The sequence below is a fragment of the Hordeum vulgare genome, chromosome 7H (genome assembly GCF_904849725.1).
Source record: "Hordeum vulgare subsp. vulgare chromosome 7H, MorexV3_pseudomolecules_assembly, whole genome shotgun sequence".
In the NCBI taxonomy this organism is placed as follows: Eukaryota; Viridiplantae; Streptophyta; class Magnoliopsida; order Poales; family Poaceae; genus Hordeum; species Hordeum vulgare.
In genome coordinates, this window is record NC_058524.1 from 498,553,393 (window position 1) to 498,579,321 (window position 25,929).

Sequence of the window (25,929 nt, forward strand, 5' to 3'; positions counted from 1 at the left end):
GTGGCCCAATCCTTTTTGTAGCAAGGGACAAGCCTGAACAAAGTCTTATAGGAGGAAAAACACTCCTGAGGACACACGGGAATTTCTGTCATGCTAGTTTCATCATATTCATATGATTCGCGTTCGTTACTTTCATAGTTTGATATGTGGGTGGACCGGCGCTTGGGTACTGCCCTTACTTGGACAAGCATCCCACTTATGATTAACCTCTCTCGCAAGCATCCGCAACTACAAAAGAATAATTAAGACAAAGTCTAACCATAGCATTAAACTAGTGGATCCAAATCAGCCCCTCACGAAGCAACGCATAGACTGGGGTTTAAGCTTTTGTCACTCCAGCAACCCATCATCTACTTACTACTTCCCAATGCCTTCCTCTAGGACCAAATATGGTGAAGTGTTATGTAGTCGACGTTCACATAACACCACTAGAGGAAAAACAACATACAACATATCAAAATACCGAACGAATATCAAATTCACATGACTATTATCAGCATGACTTATCCCATGTCCTCAGGAACAAAAGTAACTACTCACAAAGCATAATCATAATCATGATCAGAGGTGTAATTAATAGCATCAAGGATCTGAACATAAACTCTTCCACCAAGTAATCCAACTAACATCAACTACAAAGAGTAATCAACACTACTAGCAACCTTACAAGTACCAATCGAAGTTGCGAGACGAAGATTGGTTACAAGAGATGAACTAGGGATTGGAGAGGAGATGGTGCTGATGAATATGTTGATGAAGATGCCTCCCCTTCGATGAGAGGAGTGTTGGTGATGACGATGGCGACGATTCCCCCCTCCAGGAGGGAAGTTTCCCCGGCAGGATCGTCCTGCCGGAGCTCTAGATTGGATCTACTCAAGTTCCGCCTCGTGGCGGCGGCGAAACCACGAAAAAGCTCCCGGTTATTTTTTTCCAGACCAAAACCCTTCATATAGCAAAAGAGGGGGCTAGTGGGCCGTCAGGCAGCCCAAAATCTTGCCCTGCGCCACCAGGGGGTGGTGTCGGAGTGGGGGCTTGTGGAGCCCTGGTGGCCCCCCTCCGGTAGTTCTTTCGCCCAGTATTTTTTATATATTCCAGAAAAAATCCACGTAACTTTTCAGGGCATTTGGAGATTTGCAGAATAGTGGACTAGGATTTGCTCCTTTTCCAGTCCAGAATTCCAGCTGCCTGCATTCTCCCTCTTCAAATAATCCTTGCAAAATAAGAGAGAAAAGGCATGAATATGGTACCACAAGTAATATAACAGCCCAAAAAGAAATAAATATCAACATGAAAGCATGATGCAAAATGGACGTATCAATATGCAAATTGCTATTTAACCTTTCTCCAATGACTGCCTCGGTCAAATCTGATTCAACTAAAGTTTAAGAAACACACACCCGCCATTCATCTTTATGCCACAAGTTGCATGTTAGTCGATGAAACCGGTCTCTCGTAAGCGTACGAGTAAGGTTGGTCCGGGCCGCTTCAATCCAACAATACCACCGAATCGAGAAAAGACTAAGGAGGGCAGTAAAAAGAACATCAACGCCCACAAACTCTTTTGTGTTCTACTCGTGATATCATCTACGCATGAGCCTATCTCATGATGCCACTGTTGGGGAACGTTGCATGGGAAACAAAAAAAATTCCTACGCACACGAAGACCTATCATGGTGATGATCATCTACGAGAGGGAGATTGGAACCACATACCCTTGTAGATCGCTAAGCGGAAGCGTTAATAAACGCGGTTCATGTAGTGGTACGTCTTCACGAACCGTCCCACGGTCCGTCCCGCGAACCCTCTCATGATCCGTGTCGATCAAGTGCCGAACGGACGACACCTCCGCGTTCGGCACACGTACAGCTCGATGATGATCTACGCCTTCTTGTTCCAGCAAGAGAGACGAGGATGTAGATGAGTTTCCCGGCAGCATGACGGTGCTCCGGTGGTGGTGGTGATCTATTCCTGCAGGGCTCCGCCCGAGCTCCGCAGAAAACCAATCTAGAGGAAGAACTACGATCTAGAGGAGAGGGCAGCACGTGGCAAAGTTGTGTCTCAAAAAACCCTAAACCTCTAGTATATATAGGAGCAGGGAGGAGGCAGCCTTGGCGCTGCAAGGTAGACTCCCTTGGGTCGGCTGAAGTGGAGGAGGGAGGAGTCCTCCTCCAATCTCACTTGGATTAGGACTCCTTCCTTAATTTCCCACCTCTTTTGGATTTTCCACTTTTTCCTCATGGGCTTTCCTTGGATTACTTTGTCAGACCATTATGCCTTATTGCACATCCAATAAACCCACGTGGGCCCCTTGGGGAGTGGTGGGCCAACCCAGTGGGCCCCCGAAACCCATTCGTCACTCCCCGTACACTGCCGACAATGTCCGAAAACCTTCCGAAATCCAAATACCAACTTCCTATATATCAATCTTTGTTACTGGACCATTCCGGAACTCCTCGTGACGTCCAAGATCTCATTCGGGACTCCAAACAAAGTGCGGTTACCAAGCATATAACTCAACTATACCGAAACGTCACCGAACCTTAAGTGTGCAGACCCTACGGGTTCGAGAACTATGCAGACATGACCTGAGACACTCTCCGGTCAATGACCAATAGCGGGACCTAGATTTCCATATTGGCTCCTACATATTCTACGAAGATCTCTATCGGTTGAACCTCTATGTCAAGGATTCATATAATCCCGTACACTATTCCCTTTGTCCTTCGGTATGTTACTTACCCGAGATTCGATCGTCGGTATCACCATACCTAGTTCAATCTCGTTACCGGCAAGTCTCTTTACTCGTTCTATAATACAATATCCCGTGAATAACTTCTTAGTCACATTGCTTGCAAGGATTATTGTGATGTTGTATTACCGAGTGGGCCCCGAGATACCTCTCCGTCACACGGAGTGACAAAACCCAGTCTTGATCCATGACAACCCAACAGACACCTTTGGGGATACCTGTAGAGCACCTTTATAGTCACCCAGTAACGTTGTGACGTTTGATACACACAAGGTATTCCTCCGGTGTCTAGGAGTTGCATGATCTCATGGTCATTGGAACAGATACATTGACATGCAGCAAAACAGTAGCAATAAACTGACACGATCATATGCTACGTTTATAGTTTGGGTCTTTGTCCATCACATCATTCTCGTAATGATGTGATCCTGCTATCCACACATGTATTTGAGTTTCCAATCAATACAATTATAGCATGGATAATAAATGATTATTATGAACAAGGAAATATAATAATAACTAATTTATTATTGCCTCTAGGGCTTATTTCCAACAGTCTTGGCCCGAACTACTCTGCTTTGATAGCGCCGAGCTTGGTGCTGGTAAAAGGCTGATCAGGCCCGAGCTATGTCACCCTCGCCTTCTAAGGCGTCCAAGTCATCCTGCCGATCTAGCTCGGCTTCCTTTTCCTCATACATACGCATGTGGGGTGCGTCGTGGATGATATCATAGGGAAGGACCACTTTGGCCCCGTATACCATAAAAAACAGCGTGTATCCTGTAGAACGGTTTGGGGTGGTATGCAAGCCCCGCAGTATGGAATCAAGTTCCTCCACCCAATGACAGTCAGACTATGTAAGAGAGCGTACCAGACATGGTTTAATACCACTCGTGATGATACCATTAGCTCGTTCGACCTGTCTGTTGGTTTGTGCATGGTAAACTGAGGTGTCATCGAGCTTTATGCCCAGATTTGCACACTAATCCTTCACCTCCTGGGCGGTGAAATTGGATCCATTGTCAGTTATTATGCTATGCGGGACACCATAACGGTGTACGACGCTAGATATGAAATCAATGACTGCCTTGGATTTGGCGGAACTAATCGGCTTTGCCTTGATCCACTTGGTGAATTTGTCAACCATCACCACGAGATATTTCTTTTTCTTGGTCCCACTTTAAGTGGGCCGACCATGTCCGGACCCCAGACCGCAAAGGGCCAAGTGATCGAAATCGTCCGAAGGGTTGTGGGGGCATATGGATTTTATTCGCGAAGATTTGGCATCCCGTGGAGCGTTGAACAAGTGTGTGGGAGTCTTCTCGAGTTGTTGGCCAGAAGAAACCAGCCCGGAAAGCCTTGCTGACCAAGGCTCGGGCTGCTGCATGATGGACGCACATGCCTGAATGTACTTCAGTCAATAATTGCTTCCATTCGTCTTCGGATATGCACCGTTGAAGTATTGCGGTGGTGCTCTTTTTATATAGGTCACTCTCATGAACCTTATATGCCTTAGATCGGCGGATAATGCGCCATGCCTCAGTTTGGTCCTCGGGGAGCTCCTTGCGTAATAGATAGGCAAGGAATGGTTCAGTCCATGAAGCGATTACTGCCATGACCTCATGTGCTGAGGGTGTTTCCTCAATGGAAGGCCCGCTGATGACTTGATCGTCTTGCTGGGCTATGGAGGGGGTATGGTTTGCTCCGCACCATTGACTTTTGTGCTCCCAGACTCGTCTTGCCATACCACGGATGGCTTAAAGAGCCTTTCCAGGTATATGTTATAGGGGACGGGCTCGCGTGCCGCACCTAAGCGGGCAAGGACGTCTGCAGCTTGATTGTTGTCTCTTGAGACGTGATGGAATCCCAGTCCTTCGAGTCGTGTCGATATCTTGAGTACAACGTCTCTATATGATGCCATCTTCGGGTTTTTGGCATCGAATTCGCCGTTAATTTGCAATATGTCTAGGTTGGAGTCTCCTCATACCTCAAGCCGTTGTATACCCATTGAGACTACCATCCGCAGACAAATGAAACAATGCTTCGTATTCGGTTGCGTTGTTGGAGTCGGTGTACATAATCTGTAGCACGTACCGGACATTGTACCCGGTAGGAGATGTGAGGATTACCCCGGATCCTAGACCGGCAAGGGTTTTGGATCTATCAAAGTACATGATCCAATGATCATAGGAGCTATACTCCTTGGGGAGTTCGGCCTCCGTCCATTCCGCAACGAAGTCGGCCATCACTTGAGAATTGATAGATCTTCATGGCTTATAGGTGATCTCAAACGGCAGGAGCTCGATGCCCCACTTGGCTATCCGGCCGGTGGCATACTTGTTGTTAATTATATCGTTCAGGGGTACTTCCAATGTCACCGTGACTGCGCACTCCTAAAAATAGTGTGTGAGTTTGCGTGACACCATGAACACAGTGTAAGCGATTTTCTGGTAGTGTGGGTATCTGGTCTTGCATGGGGTGAGTCCCTCGAATACGTAGTAGACATGTCTTTCTATGTATAACTGGTGACCCTCAGCTTCTCGTTCTACGACGAGGACTGCGCTCGCCACTTGATTAGTGGCTGCGATTTATAGCAGCATCGGTTCCCCTAGGTAAGGTGCAACGAGTATAGGGTTACTGGCGAGTAGTGTTTTAATTTCCTCCAGGGTCGTCGTGGCCTCCTTGGTCCATTTGAAATTTTTAGTCTTCTTCAACAACCTGTAGAGTTGGAGGGCCTTCTCGCCGAGGCGAGAGATGAACCGGCTTAAAGCTGCCACGCAGCCTGGCAACTTTTGGACGTGCGGTAGCTCTGTTGGAATAGTGAGTTCGGACAGAGCTCGGATTTTGGCCGGATTAGCCTTGATTCCATGTTGTGACACTATAAACCGAAGAAGTTTGCCAGCTGGGACTCGGAAGACACATTTGTCCGGATTAAGCCGTATGTCGTATGCCCGTAGGCTGGCAAACGTTTCTCTCAGATCGTCTACGAGTTGGCTGAGATGGCGGGTCTTCATGACTACATCGTCCACGTATGCCTCCACGGTTTTGCCGATTTGTTTTTCCAGACATGTCTGGATCATGTCCTGGTAAGTGGCGCCTGTATTTCTTAACCCGAAAGGAACTATGTTAAAGCAGGATGGCTCATATGGGGTTATGAAGGTAGTTGCTGCCTGATCAGATTCCTTCATCTTGATTTGATGGTATCCGGAGTAGGCATCAAGGAAGCTCATGGAGTTGTGTCCGGCTGTTGCATCGATGATTTGATCTATTTGGGGTCAAGGAAAAGGGTCCTTTGGTCATGCTTTATTGAGGTCTTTAAAATCGACGCATAGCCGCCAGGATTTATCCTTCTTTGGTACCATGACCAAATTTGCTAGCCAGTCAGGGTGTTTGATGTCCCTGATGAACCCGGTCCCCATGGCTTAACGCTTAGGTTCACATAATTGTCACAGGGTTTGTTTAATCGGTTTAAAACCTGCTATTATGTTTAGGCTGTGCTCGGTCAGCCCATGGGGATCCCTAGCATATCCGAGGGATGTCAAGCAAACATATCCCAATTCTTGCAAAGGAAGGTGCATAGTGTTCCAGGTGGGCTCCCATGGATGCGGTTTTATTTGGGTCCGTTGGATATACCTGGAATTTGATGGTTTTGTCCGCCGGCTTGAAAGGCATGGATTTGGGTCGCTTGCCGAGGACTACGTCATCTTTGTCCACCATGGCATGCAGGGTTGTTAGTTCGTCTGTGGTCAGGGTTTCGGCCAGTACTTCCAAGGCTAGGGATGATGTCTTATTTTCGACTTGGAGCGCCATGTGGGGATCACTTTCTATAGTGATTATACCATTTGGCCCTGGCATCTTCAGCTTCATATACCCGTAATGTGGTATGGCCTGGAATCTTGTGAAGGCCTCCCGTCCTAATAAGGCGTGGTAGCCACTATGGAATGGCACGATGTGGAACAGGAGCTCCTCGGCTCGGTAGTTATCGGGGGTGCCGAACACGACGTCGAGTGTTATGCGTCCTATGCAGCGTGCCTCTTTGTCGGGGACAATGCCTCAGAAGGTAGTTGAGCTTTGCCTGATCCGATATCGGTCGAATTGCATTTTATCCAGAGTATCCTCATAAATGAGGTTGAGGCCGTTGCCCCCATCCATGAGTACTTTGCTTAGTCTGAAGCCATCTACGATGGGGTTCAGAACTAGGGCGGTAGGTGTCCGGCCAGTGTTCGTTACTGGCTCGTCATCTTGGTCAAAGGTAATAGGTGTGTTTGACCAGGGGTTTGTCTCCACTACATGGTTGATTTGACTGAGCTCTCGGAAGGCTCTCTTTCGCGGGCGTGCGGAGGAGAATGTTTCATAGACCGTTAGGATCTCCGTACTGTTGCTTGGCGGTGCCCCAGACCCTTCATGTCTTGATGTCTGGAGGATTACATCCCCACTTTTCGCGACTTGTCGGACAACCCAACAGGCTCCAAGGTTGTGTGTGGAAAGTGTGTCCCACGGGACAAAGTGTATGGGGCATGGTTCGTCCAGTAGTGTGTCGAGGATCGTCTTGTCCCTTGATTTTGACTTATTTATCTTTTTCGAGTGTTTGGAGGTAGCCTATCTCATAAATGGGGGTGACTGCCTTCTCTGAATTCGCCTCTTGTGCTCGATGTGATTAGGCTCGCTGCACATCTTTTGCATTTGCCAGGTGCTCTCCATGGCTCAGTACTTGAGTACCAAGTTTGATAGTTCCGTGAAGGTTTGAACCTGACGACGGGCTAGGGCATTGGGGATGCCCTCGTCCCTACAATGTGTCCAGAAGGCGCCTCTTATCTCATGGTCGCTGCGTCCTTCCTTCTTTTCAATAAGGAGGAATCTCGCCCAAAAGTGGTGCACTGACTCACCCGGTCTTTGGATAACCGCGGACGTGTTTGAACCGAACCCTGTTCTCAAGGGATGTTCAGGTTGGGTGGTGGTTGGGTTTAATTTTTCGATTCCCATTGGTTGTGTTCTCATGAGTTCGGTCGCTGCGTCCTTGACGGGACCGTGTACCAAACCAGCCATCGGCCCTGAATCGTTCCCGGAGCTAGATAGGCGCTCCGGGTCATTGAGCTTGTCCGCGCGGTCGGCGAGTGGAATGCGTACCATTCTGAGTTCCGGTGATTGGTACGAGGAGCCCTCCACATGGCATTCGAGAGTACTAACCAGATGTGTGATGGGCGGGATGTGGATATCCGTGTCGTCGGGTCTGATCCCGATCCGATCATAGACCGTGCCCTGATCATTAGTCAAGCCCAAATCTTGGATCCAGTCGAGTAACATGTGCAATGTTGGGGTTTTGGCGGTGCTTGCGCCGTTTGAGTGCTCGGGGGCAGCTGGTGTTCGTGATCCCTCGGCGGTACTTGAAATCGTCCTTGGGGAGAGCTCGGTTGACGCGAGTTCGGACGCCCCGAGCCTGTTGGGCTTTAAGGCCGGATCAGGGATGAAGTTTATCTCGATGATTGGATTCACGACCTCGGTGGACAAAGCCCTGTTAACACAAGGTATCCCTGGGGGTCGGCGGTGAACTCTAGGGCCCCGAACCTGACTTCCTAACCGGGAGAAAAAATTCTAATCAGACCGAGGTGGCCGGCCGGATCGGTGTGCAGAACGATGCTTCCGAACGTGAAGATCTGTCCAGGGACAAAGAAGTCCCTATTGCGGACCTCCTCGCTGATAACCAGACGTGCCATCGAACCTTATGGCGATCACGTAGTGGAACTCTCAATGAAAGCACGAATGTCGGTGTCAAAACCAGCATATCTCGGGTAGGGGGTCCCGAACCGTGGACCTTGGATCGATGGGTTGTAGGAAGAAGGGGAGACAACAGTTTACCCACGTTCGGGCCGTCCTATGAAGGTAATACCCTACGTCCTGCTTGATCGGATTGATGAGGATGATTACAGAGTAGATCTACCTCGAGATCGTATATGCTCAACCCTAGATTATTTGGCCTCCTCTACACGGATAGGGGTCTCTGGTTTATATAGATACCAGGGCCCCTAGGGTTTACAAGTTACCAACTATAGTCGGGGGTGGATGAGCCGACCTAGTATTTACAAGCTTGGAGCCCACGCTAGTCTTCGGAGCCTTCCTTCCCGCATACGAGGTCGTCGACTATCCGGGCTTCGATGATACGATCCATGGGCCCGCTTTCCAGGGACCCCTTAATCCAAGACTCCCTCACTCATCATGCTCAACTACTTAATAATCGCCATCGCGCTGCTCCCCGTTTCTTCGCTTTCATGCCTAAAAGACAAGGACACACATATGCATCCAACACACCTGCACCAGCCTTCGCCATGTGCGGCTTTGAGTGCCGATGTATGTGCCCCTTTTAGATGGAAGATAACTAGGATCCGGTTTTGGCCCCGCGGTAAATTGTCCGGACAAAGCAGGATACCCCTCGAGCAGCAACACAAAGAAGAAGGAAGAAACACAGCAAGATATCATACCGACGCTGAGGAAGAAGAATCTTTGTCTTCACACACTCATCACCCATTCGAGGACCATCGAGGTTAGTGCCGATCGACCTCCAAACACCATCGCTTGCGATCTCGACGAGATCCGGGGATCCCCACCCTGCTGGCTCCTAGACGAAGGCAAAAGTTGTGCCTGACCACGAGCGTAGCCCGAAGAAACTTATTCAGACGTGACGCCGTTGTGACGGCCTTGGCAACGACCCTCTATGTCCTAACCCTACTGAGAACCCAGCCGACACACAAATCCAAGGTTGCCCGTCCATCCCACCGCCGAAACAGCCGATGAAGGGAGAGGGAACCATAGCGGCCCTCGCAAAGGGAACCAGTTGTCGCCTCCTTTCCGCCTCGCTCCATCCAATCTTTTTCGGAGGCACCGCGATGGTTGTCTCTTGTTATGGTCCTATACTTCCTTTTTCCTCTACTACAGAGTAATATTGTTTATACTTCCTTTTTCCTCTACTACAATTTTTAGAATTCTACGTTATCAGCTTAAGAGAAGATCAATTTAGGAACTTGAGTATCAAGTGGCCCGGTTCTCTGGCTAGTAGCACTCCTACATTTCAGCAGAATACGGAGCACTATCGAAATAACTTTTGTGTATCCACGCAGGCGACCATGGCACGCTAGTTGAACGCAGCTCCGCCGGTACGACCCCTATTTCCCGGGGCCGTTCTTGTACTCAGCACCGGTACAACACGGCCAAAAAACATCCAGCAGCATCAGCACTCCATGTTTTGCGTGGCCAAACCAAACCAAACCAAACCAAACAGCCGATGATTGCCAATAATAACTCGTGACAGCCAAGCAACGCCATTTCCTTTCTTTGACCCGTGCTACTAGCGATCGAAAGGACGTTTGGTCATGACGAGAAAAACTTTGGTTAAAAGGAGCACGGAAGGGAAGCCATCGTTTCGCCGGGCCGGAGGAGGAGACGGGACAAGAGAGCGCGGCGCGGTGCTATGTCGTCGTCACGTGGCGCGGCTCCTAGTCCTAGGTATAGGCTGGATGCGTTTTATTTATCCCGACGCAATCCCACACGGCCCTTGTCACTAGCGCGGTTCTCACATGCTTGTCACGGTACCTAGTGACCTCCCGTACACGCGGGGAGTAGCAGCATTTTGAGGCACAAACGTTCCTTTTTTTTGAAAAAAAACCTTCCTATCAATTAATTAATAACATTCATACCATCATCTGTTATAACTTTGGTCACGCAGGGCATAACACTGTTTATAAGCAAACCATCGACCTATTATCTAGTCTGAACTTTGCTATCTCGTGCGCCATTTTATTGGCCCTTCTGTTGATCTTAAATATCTTGAGACTAATCATTATCTTTGAAATACTCAGTGGTTTCATCTTAAGATCAACGATGGGCGACCTATCCAAATAAACATTTTCAAGAAAAGACACCACAAAAATGCAGTCAGTTTTTAAAATGATAGGCTTACGAAGGATAATACCGATATATAGCTCCTCAAGTAATTAGTGGATTTATAAAGTTAAAATGAAGTACCAACGGGATACAGATAGAATGATCACATGTCCGACTTCCGTTATGATGTAAATAGCTAATACTAACACACGAAGAATTACACTTGCAAATAACAAAGACATACACGACCGACGTTATGCCTTGGTGCAGTGAAAAGTTTTTCCGAATCGATCAAAACAATAATTAGCAAGTTGCAATGATAACCTACCCACACCAATTATTCATTGACATCACAAGTATGATGGAAAATGTTTTGTGGCAACAACACCTTTGGAAAATGAACGATGCTCTAGCATCAGTGTCGCCAGATCGAATCGTCGAAGTCCATGAAGCGCGTGTTTCGTTCATTGCCACTTCCTTTTTCGACAGGATTACAATTGTTCTTCCATCCTTCCTAGCTCCTTGAGCTTGCACATGATGGACGCCTTTTTCATTGCTCCGCTGAAATGTAGAGGTACCGACGAGACACGGAATTTCTAACCTTGAGCTCAAATGCATCCTTGTAAACAGTCTAATATAAAATTATATTGCAAAAAAAGGACTCAAAAATTCCGAAGTTAACAACCATTGTCAAATGTTATACATGTGTATTTTGTATGGGAGAATATCATGTAGAAACCAACATTCAATTAAAATTTCTTGGAAACGATGTTTGAAAGTTTTGTAAAATCTGAAAAAATAGAGGATGTTAAGAGTGTATGTTGTCATGTGAAGTTTTAAGTTCAAACACACTACGGGGTGTGAACTATAAAAAAAACAAATTAGCAATAAATAGTCTGTTACTGTTTGAAACTATTCAATGTTGGTTTTGTTTAGAACTATTGATTGCTATTTGTTTCTATTTTCATAGCTCACACCCTATAATTTATTTGAACCTGAAACTTTGCATATAAATGAAAGGTCGTCCTCTTAACATTTCGTATTTTTAGTTTTTTTAACTTTAAAAAGGAAACTCGTCGTGATTTTCATCAATTTCCACTGAATGTTGGTTTTCATGTGATATTCTCTCATTTTTGTGAAGAACAAAAGTGCTTGGTATTGTGGGAAAGTATGACATGCAAATCAACATTCGGTAAAGATCAGTAAAAACCATGAGAAAATGGTATTTTCATGTTTTGATTTTTTTAAATTATACACACCACATGATGTGAGCTATGAAAATAACAACACCATCATGGAATAGTGCCGAATAGTAGCATCACTATTCATCGCTGAATTTATTTTCTTCATATCTCACATCTTGTAACGTGTTTTAATTTAGAATTTGGGATATCAATACGTCACCCTCGTAACATCTTATATATTTTTTGTCAATTCTTTTTAAAACTTTAAAACTAGATTTTCATAAAGTTCTCTTTGAATGTTGCTTTCCATAAGATTTTTGGTATTTTTCATCCAAATTATTAGAAACACATAAAATTGCGCTCCATGAGGTCCTTTTTACTCCGTATATAATAGTTTTTGAAGTTGAGCTTAGTAAAGTTTGACCATATTTATATGAAGAATATCAATATGTACAACATCAAAATTTTAAAATTAAATTCATGACACATCTAAAGATATTAATTTCATATTGCAAAATGGTGATGTTTTTGTCCATAAAGTTGATCAAATTTTATAAAGTTTGACTTTATACAAATCTTACATGTGAAGTAAAAATGACATGATAAAGTATGTACAAGATTCAACACTGTTTGCTGCCAAAAATGATTCTGATATATTATTATTAGTTTACTATTTTGAGACCTGTTTTACGGGGGTGTGTATACGATTAGAGGTTACGATGAGGGATATTTTTACCCAACATGAATGACAACATGATCTTAGAATTGATGCACCTCCGCTTTAGGCATTATACGGACTTTACCTGATTTATGTATTTCGTCTTCTTATTTTTATTGTTTTATCGGAGGATCTTGTTTGAGTGTGTGCGTCTTAGTATGCAGAAGTCGAAGGTAATGCTTATTTTTTTTAATTAATAAAGCATTCTTTTTCAAAAATTATGAGTTTACTATTCATAAAGGTAAAATGCAATCGAGCTCTGGAGTAGAAGAGTAGTTTCACTTTCGACGGAGTTTTCCATCAAGAATGATTGCAGGAAAACAAATGCTTGTTGCTATTGCTAGAGGCAAGCAAGACGAGACGAAACTTGCAATTAAACAAGTGCACATTACCGGCTAGGCTTTAGCCCCCGACCTACTCACTCGAGGAGACCATCCGTAGCCACCATTAAGTACTTGCCGCTCCCAAGACCAGGACAAGCGAGGTTTTACCACCACTAACCCCAATTCAAGGGTTTAAGCTAACCCAAAGATAAAAATACAGCCGAAGAGAGAGAGTGTGCGTGCCTCACTGTCTGTGTTCAAAAGAAGTGAAGAGAGAGGCAGACAGGGAGCAGCGTCTCCGCTCCCGGCCTCCTCCTCCATATGCGTCTTGGGTGCGGCTCAAGCAAACACCGGCTCAAAGCAAAGCTCCCCCGCCACCTCACTGCCCCGCGCTCGCCTCCTCCTCGCACTCCACTCCCACATGCCTCGCCATCCCCTACCTCCCGCCTCCTCCCACTAGCAAGCGAGAGGGGTTTCCGGCCCGGTCCCATGCGGCGGTGAGCTCGCCGTGCCGCCGCTGATCGGATAGGTGGGGAAGAGACACGCTCGTTTTTTTTAAACCTTTTTCGGTGGGTTTCTTGATCGCCGGGATGGGAATGACGCACCGGCGCGGCGGGTTCTTGGTCGCCGCCGTCCCCGTGGTGGCACTTTTGGTGGCCGCGCTGGTGCTCCGGCCGGCCGCGGCGCTGTCCCCGGACGGCAAGGCGCTGCTGTCGCTGCTCCCGACGGCGCCGTCGCCTGTGCTGCCGTCCTGGGACCCGTCGGCGGCCACCCCGTGCTCGTGGCAGGGGGTCACCTGCTCGCCGCAGAGCCGGGTGGTGTCGCTCTCCCTGCCCAACACCTTCCTCAACCTCTCCACCCTCCCGCCGCCGCTCGCCTCGCTCTCCTCGCTCCAGCTGCTCAACCTCTCTACCTGCAACATCTCCGGGACCATCCCTCCGTCCTACGCGTCCCTCGCCGCGCTCCGTGTGCTGGACCTCTCGTCGAACGCGCTCTACGGCGCCATCCCCGGCGAGCTCGGCGCGCTGTCCGGGCTCCAGTACCTGTTCCTCAACTCCAACCGCTTCATGGGCGCCATCCCGCGCTCCCTCGCCAACCTCTCCGCGCTCGAGGTGCTCTGCATCCAGGACAACCTCTTCAACGGCACCATCCCGGCGTCCCTGGGCGCGCTCACCGCGCTCCAGCAGCTCCGCGTCGGGGGCAACCCGGGGCTGTCGGGCCCTATTCCGGCGTCTCTCGGCGCGCTATCCAACCTCACCGTATTCGGCGGCGCGGCGACCGGTCTGTCTGGCCCCATCCCTGAGGAGCTCGGCAACCTCGTCAACCTCCAGACGCTGGCATTATACGATACCGGCTTGTCTGGCCCCGTGCCGGCGGCGCTCGGCGGTTGCGTGGAGCTGCGCAACCTCTACCTCCACATGAACAAGCTCTCCGGGCCGATACCGCCGGAGCTCGGGAGGCTGCAGAAGATCACCAGCCTGCTGCTCTGGGGCAATGCCCTCTCCGGAAAGATCCCGCCGGAGCTCTCCAACTGCTCGGCATTGGTGGTGCTCGACCTGTCGGGCAACCGTCTATCAGGCCAGGTGCCCGGGGCGCTCGGGCGTCTCGGTGCGCTCGAGCAGCTGCACCTGTCGGACAACCAGCTCACGGGGCGCATACCGGCGGTGCTGAGCAACTGCAGCAGCCTCACCGCCCTGCAGCTCGACAAGAACGGCCTCTCCGGGGAGATACCGGCGCAACTCGGGGAGCTCAAGGCGCTGCAGGTGTTGTTCCTCTGGGGCAACGCGCTGACCGGCTCGATACCGCCGTCGCTGGGCGACTGCACCGAGCTGTACGCGCTGGACCTGTCCAAGAACCGGCTCACCGGCGGCATCCCCGACGAGGTCTTCGGGCTCCAGAAGCTCAGCAAGCTGCTCCTGCTCGGCAACGCGCTGTCGGGGCCGCTTCCACCAAGCGTCGCCGACTGCGTGTCGCTGGTCCGGCTCCGGCTCGGCGAGAACCAGCTCGCCGGCGAGATACCGAGGGAGATTGGCAAGCTTCAGAACCTGGTGTTCCTGGACCTGTACTCGAACAGGTTCACCGGACACCTCCCCGCCGAGCTCGCCAACATCACGGTGCTGGAGCTGCTCGACGTGCACAACAACAGCTTCACGGGGCCCATCCCTCCGCAGTTCGGGGCGCTCATGAACCTGGAGCAGCTCGACCTCAGCATGAACAACCTCACCGGCGATATACCGGCGAGCTTCGGCAACTTCAGCTACCTCAACAAGCTCATCCTCAGCAGGAACATGCTGTCCGGGCCACTGCCCAAGTCGATTCAGAACCTGCAGAAGCTGACCATGCTGGACCTGAGCAACAACAGCTTCTCCGGCCCGATACCGCCGGAGATCGGCGCCCTGTCAAGCCTGAGCATAAGCCTGGACCTGAGTGGGAACAAGTTCGTCGGAGAGCTTCCGGAGGAGATGTCCGGCCTGACACAGTTGCAGTCGCTCGACCTGTCAAGCAATGGCCTCTACGGCAGCATCTCGGTGCTCGGGGCGCTCACCAGCCTGACGTCCCTCAACATCTCGTACAACAACTTCTCCGGCGCCATCCCCGTGACGCCCTTCTTCAAGACGCTGTCGTCAAACTCCTACACCGGCAACCCCAGCCTGTGTGAGTCCTATGACGGCCACATTTGTGCGTCAGACATGGTTCGTCGGACCACACTGAAGACCGTCAGGACAGTGATCCTTGTCTGCGCCATTTTAGGCTCGATCACTCTGCTGCTCGTGGTGGTCTGGATCCTGTTCAACAGAAGCAGGAGGCTCGAGGGCGAGAAGGCGACGAGCCTGTCGGCCGCCGCCGGCAACGACTTCTCGTACCCGTGGACGTTCACGCCGTTCCAGAAGCTCAACTTCTGCGTGGACAACATCTTGGAGTGCCTGAGGGACGAGAATGTGATCGGCAAAGGCTGCTCGGGAGTCGTGTACCGAGCCGAGATGCCCAACGGCGACATCATCGCGGTGAAGAAGCTCTGGAAGACGACCAAGGAGGAGCCGATCGACGCCTTCGCCGCAGAGATTCAGATATTGGGTCACATCAGGCACCGGAACATTGTGAAGCTGCTTGGTTACTGCTCGAACAAGTCTGTCAAGCTCTTGCTCTACAACTACGTCCCTAATGGTAACCTGCAGGAGCTCCTCAGCGAGAACAGGAGCCTGGACTGGGACACACGGTACAAGATCGCGGTCGGGGCGGCGCAGGGGCTGTCCTATCTGCACCATGACTGCGTCCCGGCGATACTCCACCGGGATGTCAAGTGCAACAACATTCTGCTCGACTCAAAGTATGAGGCCTACTTGGCTGACTTTGGGCTGGCCAAGCTGATGAACTCCCCCAACTATCATCACGCCATGTCGCGCATCGCCGGTTCTTACGGATACATTGCTCCAGGCAAGTGACTTTTACTCACTTGCATTCACCTTCTCTTATTTTGTACTGTTTCTTACCATCTTCAGCATTTGTAACCGTAGACAGATAGTGTACACTCATAACTCATTCACCAATTGATCCCACAGCTCAGTGACTTGTTGGGGTAGTGCTGTTACGTTACCTAAGCAAGAATCTTTGACCTGTGGTTGCTTCTAGTAAGCTTAACATGGTTCTTCATCCAGGACCATGTCGATATCTTGTAGTCTAAGCGGGTGACTATAGGTATTAACTGACATTGTCCTTCCTTAGTAGTACTCGCACTGCTAGAGTTTCTCACATCACAAGCATCCTTCTTCACTGAAGCACGTTGACTCCATGCTGCTGATTCCAATGCTTAGCACATCACTCTGTTGATTTGCGTAATTATACTGAAGTGTAGCAATACAAAGTAGTACTCCCTCCGTCCCAAAATTCTTGTGTTAGATTTGTTTAGAAATGAGTGTATCTAAATACTAAAATGTAACTAGATACATACATTCATATCTAGACAAATCTAACACAATAATTTTAGGACGGAGGGAGTAGTACAATTATTGTTCTACTAACCACTAGTAAATAAAATAAAAGATGATTTCAGTTTCATGGCGCAATGGTTTGACATTTGCCTTTTCTTCGTTTCAGAGTACGGCTACACCTCGAACATCACCGAGAAGAGCGACGTGTACAGCTATGGCGTGGTGCTCCTGGAGATCCTGAGCGGGCGGAGCGCCATCGAGCCGATGGTCAGCGACAGCCTCCACATCGTGGAGTGGGCCAAGAAGAAGATGGGGAGCTACGAGCCGGCGGTGAATATCCTGGACGCGAAGCTGCGTGGCATGCCGGACCAGCTGGTCCAGGAGATGCTGCAGACGCTGGGCATCGCCATCTTCTGCGTGAACCCGGCGCCGGGGGAGCGGCCGACCATGAAGGAGGTCGTGGCCTTCCTCAAGGAGGTGAAGAGCCCGCCGGAGGAGTGGGCCAAGACGTCGCAGCAGCCGCTCATCAAGCCTGGCAGCCAGGAAGGCTGACGAGAGCATTGTTAGCGGCGGACTCAGGAGATCAGGAGATGATATGCGAAAGGAAAAAGGAGTAGGATTTTTGATAATTTCCTAGCTAGCTTTGGTTAGGGGTATCTTGTACAGTTTCAGATGACGTTTGTAGCTCATTCTGGGGAACTTGAATGGGAAATTTCCCGGTTATTAGTGTTTGTTCCCGACGCATCATGCGCCTCCCAGTTTTACAGTTTGCTCTTCATTTTGCAGTTCGTTTGTATGTGATGTGATTCTGAATAGTTCCACCGGGCTAATATAAGAACATCTCATGTGGAAATTCATTTCGCTCCCAGGAGCGTAAAAATAATATTTTAAATGCCAACAAGTTTTTTATGTATTCATAGTCACATTCAAATACTATCTCCAAAGTTTCAAAAAAAAAAAAAACAAGTTGAATATCAAATGTTACCCAAAATGTCATCCCAATTTTTTTTCATGGACGAAAACCTACCGCTCCGTTCACACGAAAATTGTCAAGCATACTTGCGACCCTAATACAAACATCCACACAAAAGAATCAGTTTTTTTTGGAAAAATAATAATACATTTTGAAGTTATTGTTTACCCAGGAGCATTTCCAAAAAGTCTACCACGTCCATATAGTTTCTTTCTCTTTCGGAAAGGATGATCACCCCTGCTTGTCCATTGTGATATATACACAACCATATATTAAATAATATGAGTCCAGCAGACAAATAACATCGACCCAAAAAAAGAATAAAAATAAACCCGAGGCCAAAATGACTCATGACACTCACTCAACGACAAAGCCTACAATAAAGGACAAACCCAAAACGAGAAATATACAACTTTACACAACTTCAATCCAGGAGCGAGAGACTAAACATGACACCTCCATGAGAGCCATCGTGTAAGACGTTGACACTAGGCATGACTTGAGGGCTCCGCATGAGCCGTCATGCATGTCGGGGAAGCAGCCATCATTGGCTTCACCTGTCGATGACAAGCACTACGTGACGTCTACGAAAGAGACGCATGTGTCACCCGTCGGACCGCATCGAACCTGGTCTGTTGGTGGAGGAGGCATCCCATACCGTCACCAGTCTCATTGAGGTAGTCACCCGTCGGACCGCATCGAACCTGGTCTGTTGGTGGAGGAGGCATCCCATACCGTCACCAGTCTCATTGAGGTAGTCACCACCGCGGGACCCAGCCCCTGCGTCACCACATGATCACGGAGGCCTATGTCGTCGAAGAAGCCGGGCTGCAGCCCCATCGCCCAAGTCCTACGGCTCCATCAGACGACGCCACATATAGTTAGGATGTGTGTATAGTTGGGCGAGAGGCATGTTCCTCTGTTTTCCACACTCCTATATAGTTAGGATGTGTGTAAGTTTATACACCCTTATTTATTTTATCCATGTATATTGCCTATCAACACTGGATTTTCATCTGTAGAGAACAAAATGCCCCGAGATTTGTATCTTAAACCGGCCAAATACGAGTAGGACGATAATCCAAGCATGGTGTAAAGGAAAAAAATCTCATGAACATGCACAAACTAAGGATTGCAAATGAGAGTACAATTCAACCACTAAAATTCTAAAAATTTCAATTTAAGAAAAGAACAAGAATATATGAATAGTCCTAACTTTAGAAGTAAACTTGAGTATCACATATCCCCTATTCTCATAAAAAATTAGGTGAAATGGAATATGGAACATCAAAAAATGGGATACTCGCAACTGCCATTCAAAGCATCTACAACCAAACTTTTCACTTCCCCCTTGTATGTCCGAATGGATGGCCGAGTAGGGCTCGATCAAGAGCAAGAAAAAAAATCCTACCCAACCAAGCCCTTTATTTTCTTCCGATATGTCCAGGTTGTATGACACCCCTCACACCCACACTTTCTCCCTATATGTCTGGACAACTAACCCGAATAAGGCAGAGAGAGAGAGATAGAGAGCGAGAACGAGAGAGAGATATAGATAGAGAGAGAGAACGGGTGAAACTAGTGTCTCAATAGGGGCGCCCCTCACATATATATGGAGAAGAATATGAGTGACATTCTATTGAATTAGAAGAGCCTTGAGGAGAGAGAGAGAAAGAGAGAGAGAACAGGTGAAACTAGTGTCTCAATAGGGGCACCCCTCACATATATATTAAGAAGAACATCAGTGACATTCTGCTGAATCAGAAGAGCCTTGAAGAGAGAGAGAGAGAGAGAGAGAGAGAGAGAGAGAGAGAGAGAGAGAGAGAGAGAGAGAACGGGTGAAACTGGTGTCTCAATAGGGGCGTCCCCTCACATATATATGGAGAAGAACATGAGTGACATTCTGCTGAATGAGAAGAGCCTTAAGAGGATTGTGGAAACAAAGTTTCATGACCTAGACGTCAAGGTGACTGAACTCGTCACCACGGTCAACCAATTGAAGCAGGAAGTAGATGGAGTGCCTTCTCCCAGCTCTAGTGATGATGATGAAAATCCACTCTAGACTCGCACTCAGTTCAGGACACATGCTAGATCTTCTACCGTACCAGTTCGAGAGACGAGACCATCTTCATCAGCATGTGCATCAGCTCCATGAGCTCCTTCACCACCTCAAGTGTCTACACCACCACCTCAAAGTACATCAGCTGAAGCATTCGTCGACGCTCTCTTATCAACTCCTTCCACGACTACCGAAGCAGCTTCATCGCCCCTGATATGTCTCCAACGTATCTATATTTTTTGATGGTTCTATGCTATTATCTTGTCAACTTTGGATGTTTTGTATGCATGATTATGCTATTTTATATCTTTTTTGGGACTAACCTATTAACTCAGTGCCAAGTGCCAGTTTCTGTTTTTTCCGTGTTTTTGACCTTTTTCAAAGAGGAATATTAAACGGAGTCCAAACGGAATAAAACCCGCGGAATGATTTTTTCCGTAACAGAAGATACGCATGGAACTTGAGAACCAAGGCAAAGGACCCCGGGGGAGGCCACAAGCCCCCTAGCCGTGGCCTGGGGGCGCCTACCATGCTTGTGGGCCCCACGTGGCTCCTTTGCCCTACTTCTTTTGCATATAAATTCCCTAAAAATCCAGAACCACCAGGGAGAGCCACGAAAATACTTTTCCGCCGCCGCAAGCTTCTGTCTCCGCAAGATCCCATCTGGGGACCGTTCTGGTGCCGTGCCAGAGGGTGATTCGGACACGGAGGGCTTCTTCATCAACACCATTGCCTTTCCGATGATACGTGAGTAGTTCACCACAGACCTTTGGGTCCATAGCTAGTAGCTAGATGGCTTCTTCTCTCTCTTGGATCTTCAATACAAAGTTCTCCATGATCTTCATGGAGATCTATGTGATGTAACCTTCTTTTGCGGTGTGTTTGTCGAGATCCGATGAATTGTGGATTTATGATCAGATTATCTATGAATATTATTTGAGTCTCCTCTGATCTCTTATATGCATGATTTCATATCCTTGTAATTCTCTTCGAGTTGTGGGTTTCGTTTGGCCAACTTGATCTATAATTCTTGCCATGGGAGAAGTGCTTGGTTTTGGGTTCATACCTTGCGGTGTCTTGACCCAGTGACAGAAGGGGTAGCGAGGCACGCATCGTGTTGTTGCCATCAAGGGTAAAAAGATGGGGTTTATATCTATTGCATGAAATTATCCCTCTACATCATGTCATCTTGCTTAAGGCATTACTCTGTTTGTTATGAACTCAATACACTAGATGCATGCTGGATAGCGGTCGATGTGTGGAGTAATAGTAGTAGATGCAGAAAGTATCGGTCTACTTGTCTCGGACGTGATGCCTATATGTATGATCATTGCCTTAGATATCATCATGACTTTGTGTGGTTCTATCAATTGCTCGACGGTAATTCGTTCACCCACCGTAATACTTGCTATCATGAGAGAAGCCTCTAGTGAACACTATGGCCTCCGGATCTACTTCACATCCTATTTTCAGCTCTACACTTTTACTTTCTTGCACTTTCCACCTTTAGATCTCACCTTGCAATTAATCGTGAAGGGATTGACAACCCCTTCATAGCGTTGGGTGCAAGTTGTTTGTTTTTGTGCAGGTACATTGGTGACTTGTCTTGATACTCCTACTGGATTGATACCTTGGTTCTCAAACTGAGGGAAATACTTACTGCTACTATGCTGCATCACCCTTTCCACTTCAAGGGAAAAACCAACGCAAGCTCAAGAGGTAGCTGTAACGACCAAGATGCGGTCCTTTCCAATCTGGGGGTCGAGGCCCCGAATAGGAAAGAAGCGCATCTAAGTGTTTTGCAAGCAAGTAAACATAGCACATAATAATAAATAAAGTAGACAATCTGGGATTCAACTGTCTTCTTATTAATAATACAGAGTACAACGCAGATACAATCAATGTAGTTCCGGTACGGACTACAAAACAAGGAAAATGCTATGCTACCCGCTGCAGGCCCACGATCACGACCACGGCTCAGTCCTCTGGATAGTTCACGTAAAGGCGGTCTGTCTCCTCGTCGTACTGCCACGCCAGCTGGGTGCCGTCGGGATCATCTGCCTCTGGGTACCTGTACCTGCTGGGAGTTTCGGAGGAATCCGTGAGCCACGGGGACTCAGCAATCTAAGACCTTGGTGCCAAAACTAGTCATGTTATTGGGTAAGGAAGGGGTGAAGTGTTTCAGGCTGCTGCATCCTAAGGTTGAATAAGTGGCTAGCTTACGCAAAGGAGAAGTGACAGTGTTCTATACTAACGATCGTGAATACTTGATCAGAAAGTGATCCTGAACACCTACCTACGGCATTCATAACCCTACCGTGTTCCCGATCGAAGAGAGATCTTCGAAGGGACAGTCACGGTTACGCAAACAGTTGGCATGTTTTATTAGTTTATGTTTAAGTTTTCTAATACCGGATGTTAACAAAATATTCCAAGTTGCCACATAACCACGGGCACGGCTTTCCGAAAGATTAAACCCTGCAGGGGTGCTCCAACTAGTCCATCACAAACGAACACAGGCCGCAAAGGCATCCTCTATCACGAATCTCGTGATCTCGTCGGATTCCTTAGAGGAAAACCTCAACTCTGGGGAAAACCAAAGCCTCACCGGGATTCCTATACGCAAGATATACCGCTAAGGCAAGACAAGGCTAGCAGGACCTCCCGTCGTGTCGACGTCCCTGACAAGAGCCGCGTATCTCAGTCTCAGGACACGACAGATGAGCTAGACGTCGGGATGGCTAAACCTCTGGGTGACCAGTGGGGCCCCGGACATCGCTCAGGTGGGACCAACACTCATGGGGAGCACTGGCCCGGGTTGTTGATTAAATTCCTCGGGGTAGCTATTCCCTATGCAGATTATTATGTGATTAGCAGATTAAAAACCAAAGTTGGGTCCTGCCGGACAAGCCTTAGCACCACGCGATTTATCAAGGGGGTCCCCATAACAACCCCGAACGTGTTAGGAGCGATCATTATGGAATCAAACACCGGTAACCGGTAACTAAGGCGGCAATAACGGAACAAGACACCCGGCAAAAGGCTAGGCCTCCCGTCATTTACCAAATATATAGATACATTAATTAAATAACAGAAATTAAGATAATGATATCAAGCTCATGGCAACTCATGAGTTATAAACACCTGCAACTAACAATGCTAACTTAGTAGCTGAGCAAGCCTACCTAGCCATGCAAGTTTGCTAGGAAAGAGTAAGGTGTTTAGGCTCATGGCATATGAAGAGGCAATATATTTTCAGTGGTAGGCAGCGAGCAAAATGACATGGAATCGAAACTAACATAACAAGTCTAGATATGGGATCAAGGTCATGTCATCTTGCCTGTGATATCCTCAGCTTGGAAAGGTTCTGGATTGTCCTGCACGTACTCTCCTGACTCCACGTAATCGGTCTCCGCTCCCGGTGCTACCCAACACAAGAATAACAGCCAATGAACAGAAGCACCACAAAATGCAACAATCACATGATGCATGAGATGAAAGTTGAGCATGCACCACTATTTCTAACACTAGCACAAGCAAGAATAACTACAACAAGTTCCTGGACAGAACTTTGCACTAAACTATTTGGACATGCATGGGAATGATATGAACAGATGCATCTCGTAAAAACGGTGCAAAACCATATAAAGAACTTTGCAAACGGAGCTATGGATCAACGGGAATCAACGAAACACGATATGAAGCCCTACGTGAAAGATTCATCACCACTCACACAATTGGCACAAATCTGGTGTTCCCAGGTTGCCAAGACATATATTAACCCAACATGAATGAAATGGAGCAAGGTAGAACACCCCAACAACAATTAAACACAAACTTTGAACAAAATGGCAAAACTATGCAATCTGCCAGTTTCTGCATCCTAGCTGTTTGTGAGCCACATGCAACATAGCTACAGGTCTTAAAATATGACAAATAATATATGTGGCTGTTGCCAACCTAGAACACTACAATCTACAGCAATAATCACCAAAAGGAATTAAACTCTAGAAGATACAAGGCCACAAACTTTCCCAAAACCATCAGTTCTCAGGGACTTAGTGAAATTTCCTGCACCTGAGATTCTGTTTCTGTTCTGAAGCCTTTTGGCAGCAACCAAAACACAAGCTACTAGACTCCAAATGACTTTAAAATTGACAGGAAGCTTCACAAACATACCAGGTTCAAACCACTAGCACTGAACTAAGTCCAGTTCCCAACATAATGACCAGAACAACCTTATATACAGGGGAAGAAAATGTTTTCAGCATCCCAGACTTAGTGAAATTTTCAGAGTTCAAAAATCTGGAATTTTTCCAACCACATGCCCACTTTGTCTAGGCATAGTTTGCACACACAAGTTCCCAAGAGGTGTTTGACACCACTATGGTATTGAGCACAAACCCCTACAACTAACACACCAAGATCCATGCCTTTGGGCTCCATCTATATCATGGAAACAAAGCCCAAACTTTCAACAAAATAAAAATGCAAATCCATAAGGTATTCTTCTAAGATGACAATACATAGGAGGGTTTCATGTGCACAATGACAAAGTGACATGGGGGTTTGAACCCCATGTTTGTGTCATACACATCAACAACACCAACACACATGAGCCAACCCCACACACACAATATGCCCTCTCTCATATTAAACATGAGGAGGTGCACCACTTGTAAAGGTGGGGAGGTCCACACCACCCACATATCTAGCATGACACAAATCTAGTCCTACTAGAACTAGTTAGAGCATACAATAGCTACACTCCCTAAATGAATCCAACACCACCACACACTACTACTCATGAGCACATCAATGCTCTTCATGCCTTGCCATGGGTGAGGCTTTCACACACATATCTATACTAGAGCTACCACAAGCTAATGCACACACATCACAATCTACTAGCCCCACATGGTGCAAGAGCCCACTCCAAGCACAAGGGAAACACACTCACATGCACATCTCTCACAAGCACAACCACACACACTACATCACCTAGCACAACTATAACAGCAAGGGAAAAAAATACATAATTCCATGGCCACCTTTGGTAGGCACAAGATCAGCAATAGTAAGAAGGGGGTTTTAAAAAAAATGTAGCAGAAGAAAAAAAAACAACAACAGGGAGAGAACACAATAGCAAGAGGGGTCAGGATTTGAACCCTGAACCTCCTGATGCTCTCTACTGGCCCCACCCACTCTGCTATGCCCATGGGGCTCGACAGAGAAGGAACCAAACAGAGGTTAAACTCTGTTGTGCTGCCCTACTGCAAATAAGGAAGGAAACAGGCAAGATAAAAAAAGGGGGGTGCAACACATGGGATTCGAACCCTGCACCTGACGATAACACAAACACACATCTACCGCTGCGCTGCTGTTACTGATGTTAACAGGAGAAGGGAAAAAGGCAAGGTAATCTACCAGCAACATAAATCAAAACAAAATATCAAAAGGGCGCTGAGGGGGGGACTCGAACCCTGGACCTCTCATCAGGCGCATGCATATGACAGAGAGATACTACCATCAGGCTACGATGTCATTACTGACAGAGGGGGGATACACACGAAGGTAAAGCTACAGAAACCGACTCCTGTCTACAGCGAGAATAACAGCGACAGAGAACTGCCAGCTACGCACTTGCCGGCGTTGCTAAGCTACGCTGCCGGCAACGAGGGGGGTCCTCTTACCACGGGGCTGCTGCCGAGAGGGGGGAGGAAGCCCTCCTCCTACTACCACGAGACTACCTATGAACTGCACTAGCAGGATCCCAAGAAAGCTTCGGGCTTGGGTTCCCACGGCAGCAACTCCCGTCAGAGAAGGAGGCGCTCGTCCTCCTGACGAAGCGGACCCTCGCGCTGGGTGGAGGCGCTGCTCCTGCAACCTCTACCTACCAGCAGCAAGGCCCACCACATCACCACACAACCCTCGCCCGCTAGCTATACGACGAACAGCAGCAGAGAAGGACCGAAGCTCCTACTGCAGACCATGACCGAACCGCGGAGGGGGAGGCAAGGGCGAAGAACCTCACCTTGGGGAGAAGAGGGGGCGCCGAACGGGGAGGAGGAGCGCCGGAGAGGAAGAAGACGGGCCGACGAAGTCGTTCCGCCGAAGACCG

General features: G+C 48.0%; 1 protein-coding gene across 1 annotated transcript; it reads left to right on the top strand.

Annotated features, from left to right (window-relative positions):
• The first annotated feature begins 13,104 nt into the window (after positions 1-13,104).
• LOC123412304 (LRR receptor-like serine/threonine-protein kinase RGI5) lies at positions 13,105-17,520 on the top strand. The gene is made up of 2 exons (XM_045105260.1): positions 13,105-16,282; positions 16,943-17,520. Exons 1-2 carry the CDS (start codon positions 13,438-13,440, stop codon positions 17,326-17,328), a joined length of 3,231 nt encoding a protein of 1,076 aa, XP_044961195.1. The 5' UTR covers positions 13,105-13,437; the 3' UTR covers positions 17,329-17,520.
• Positions 17,521-25,929: the final 8,409 nt, after the last annotated feature.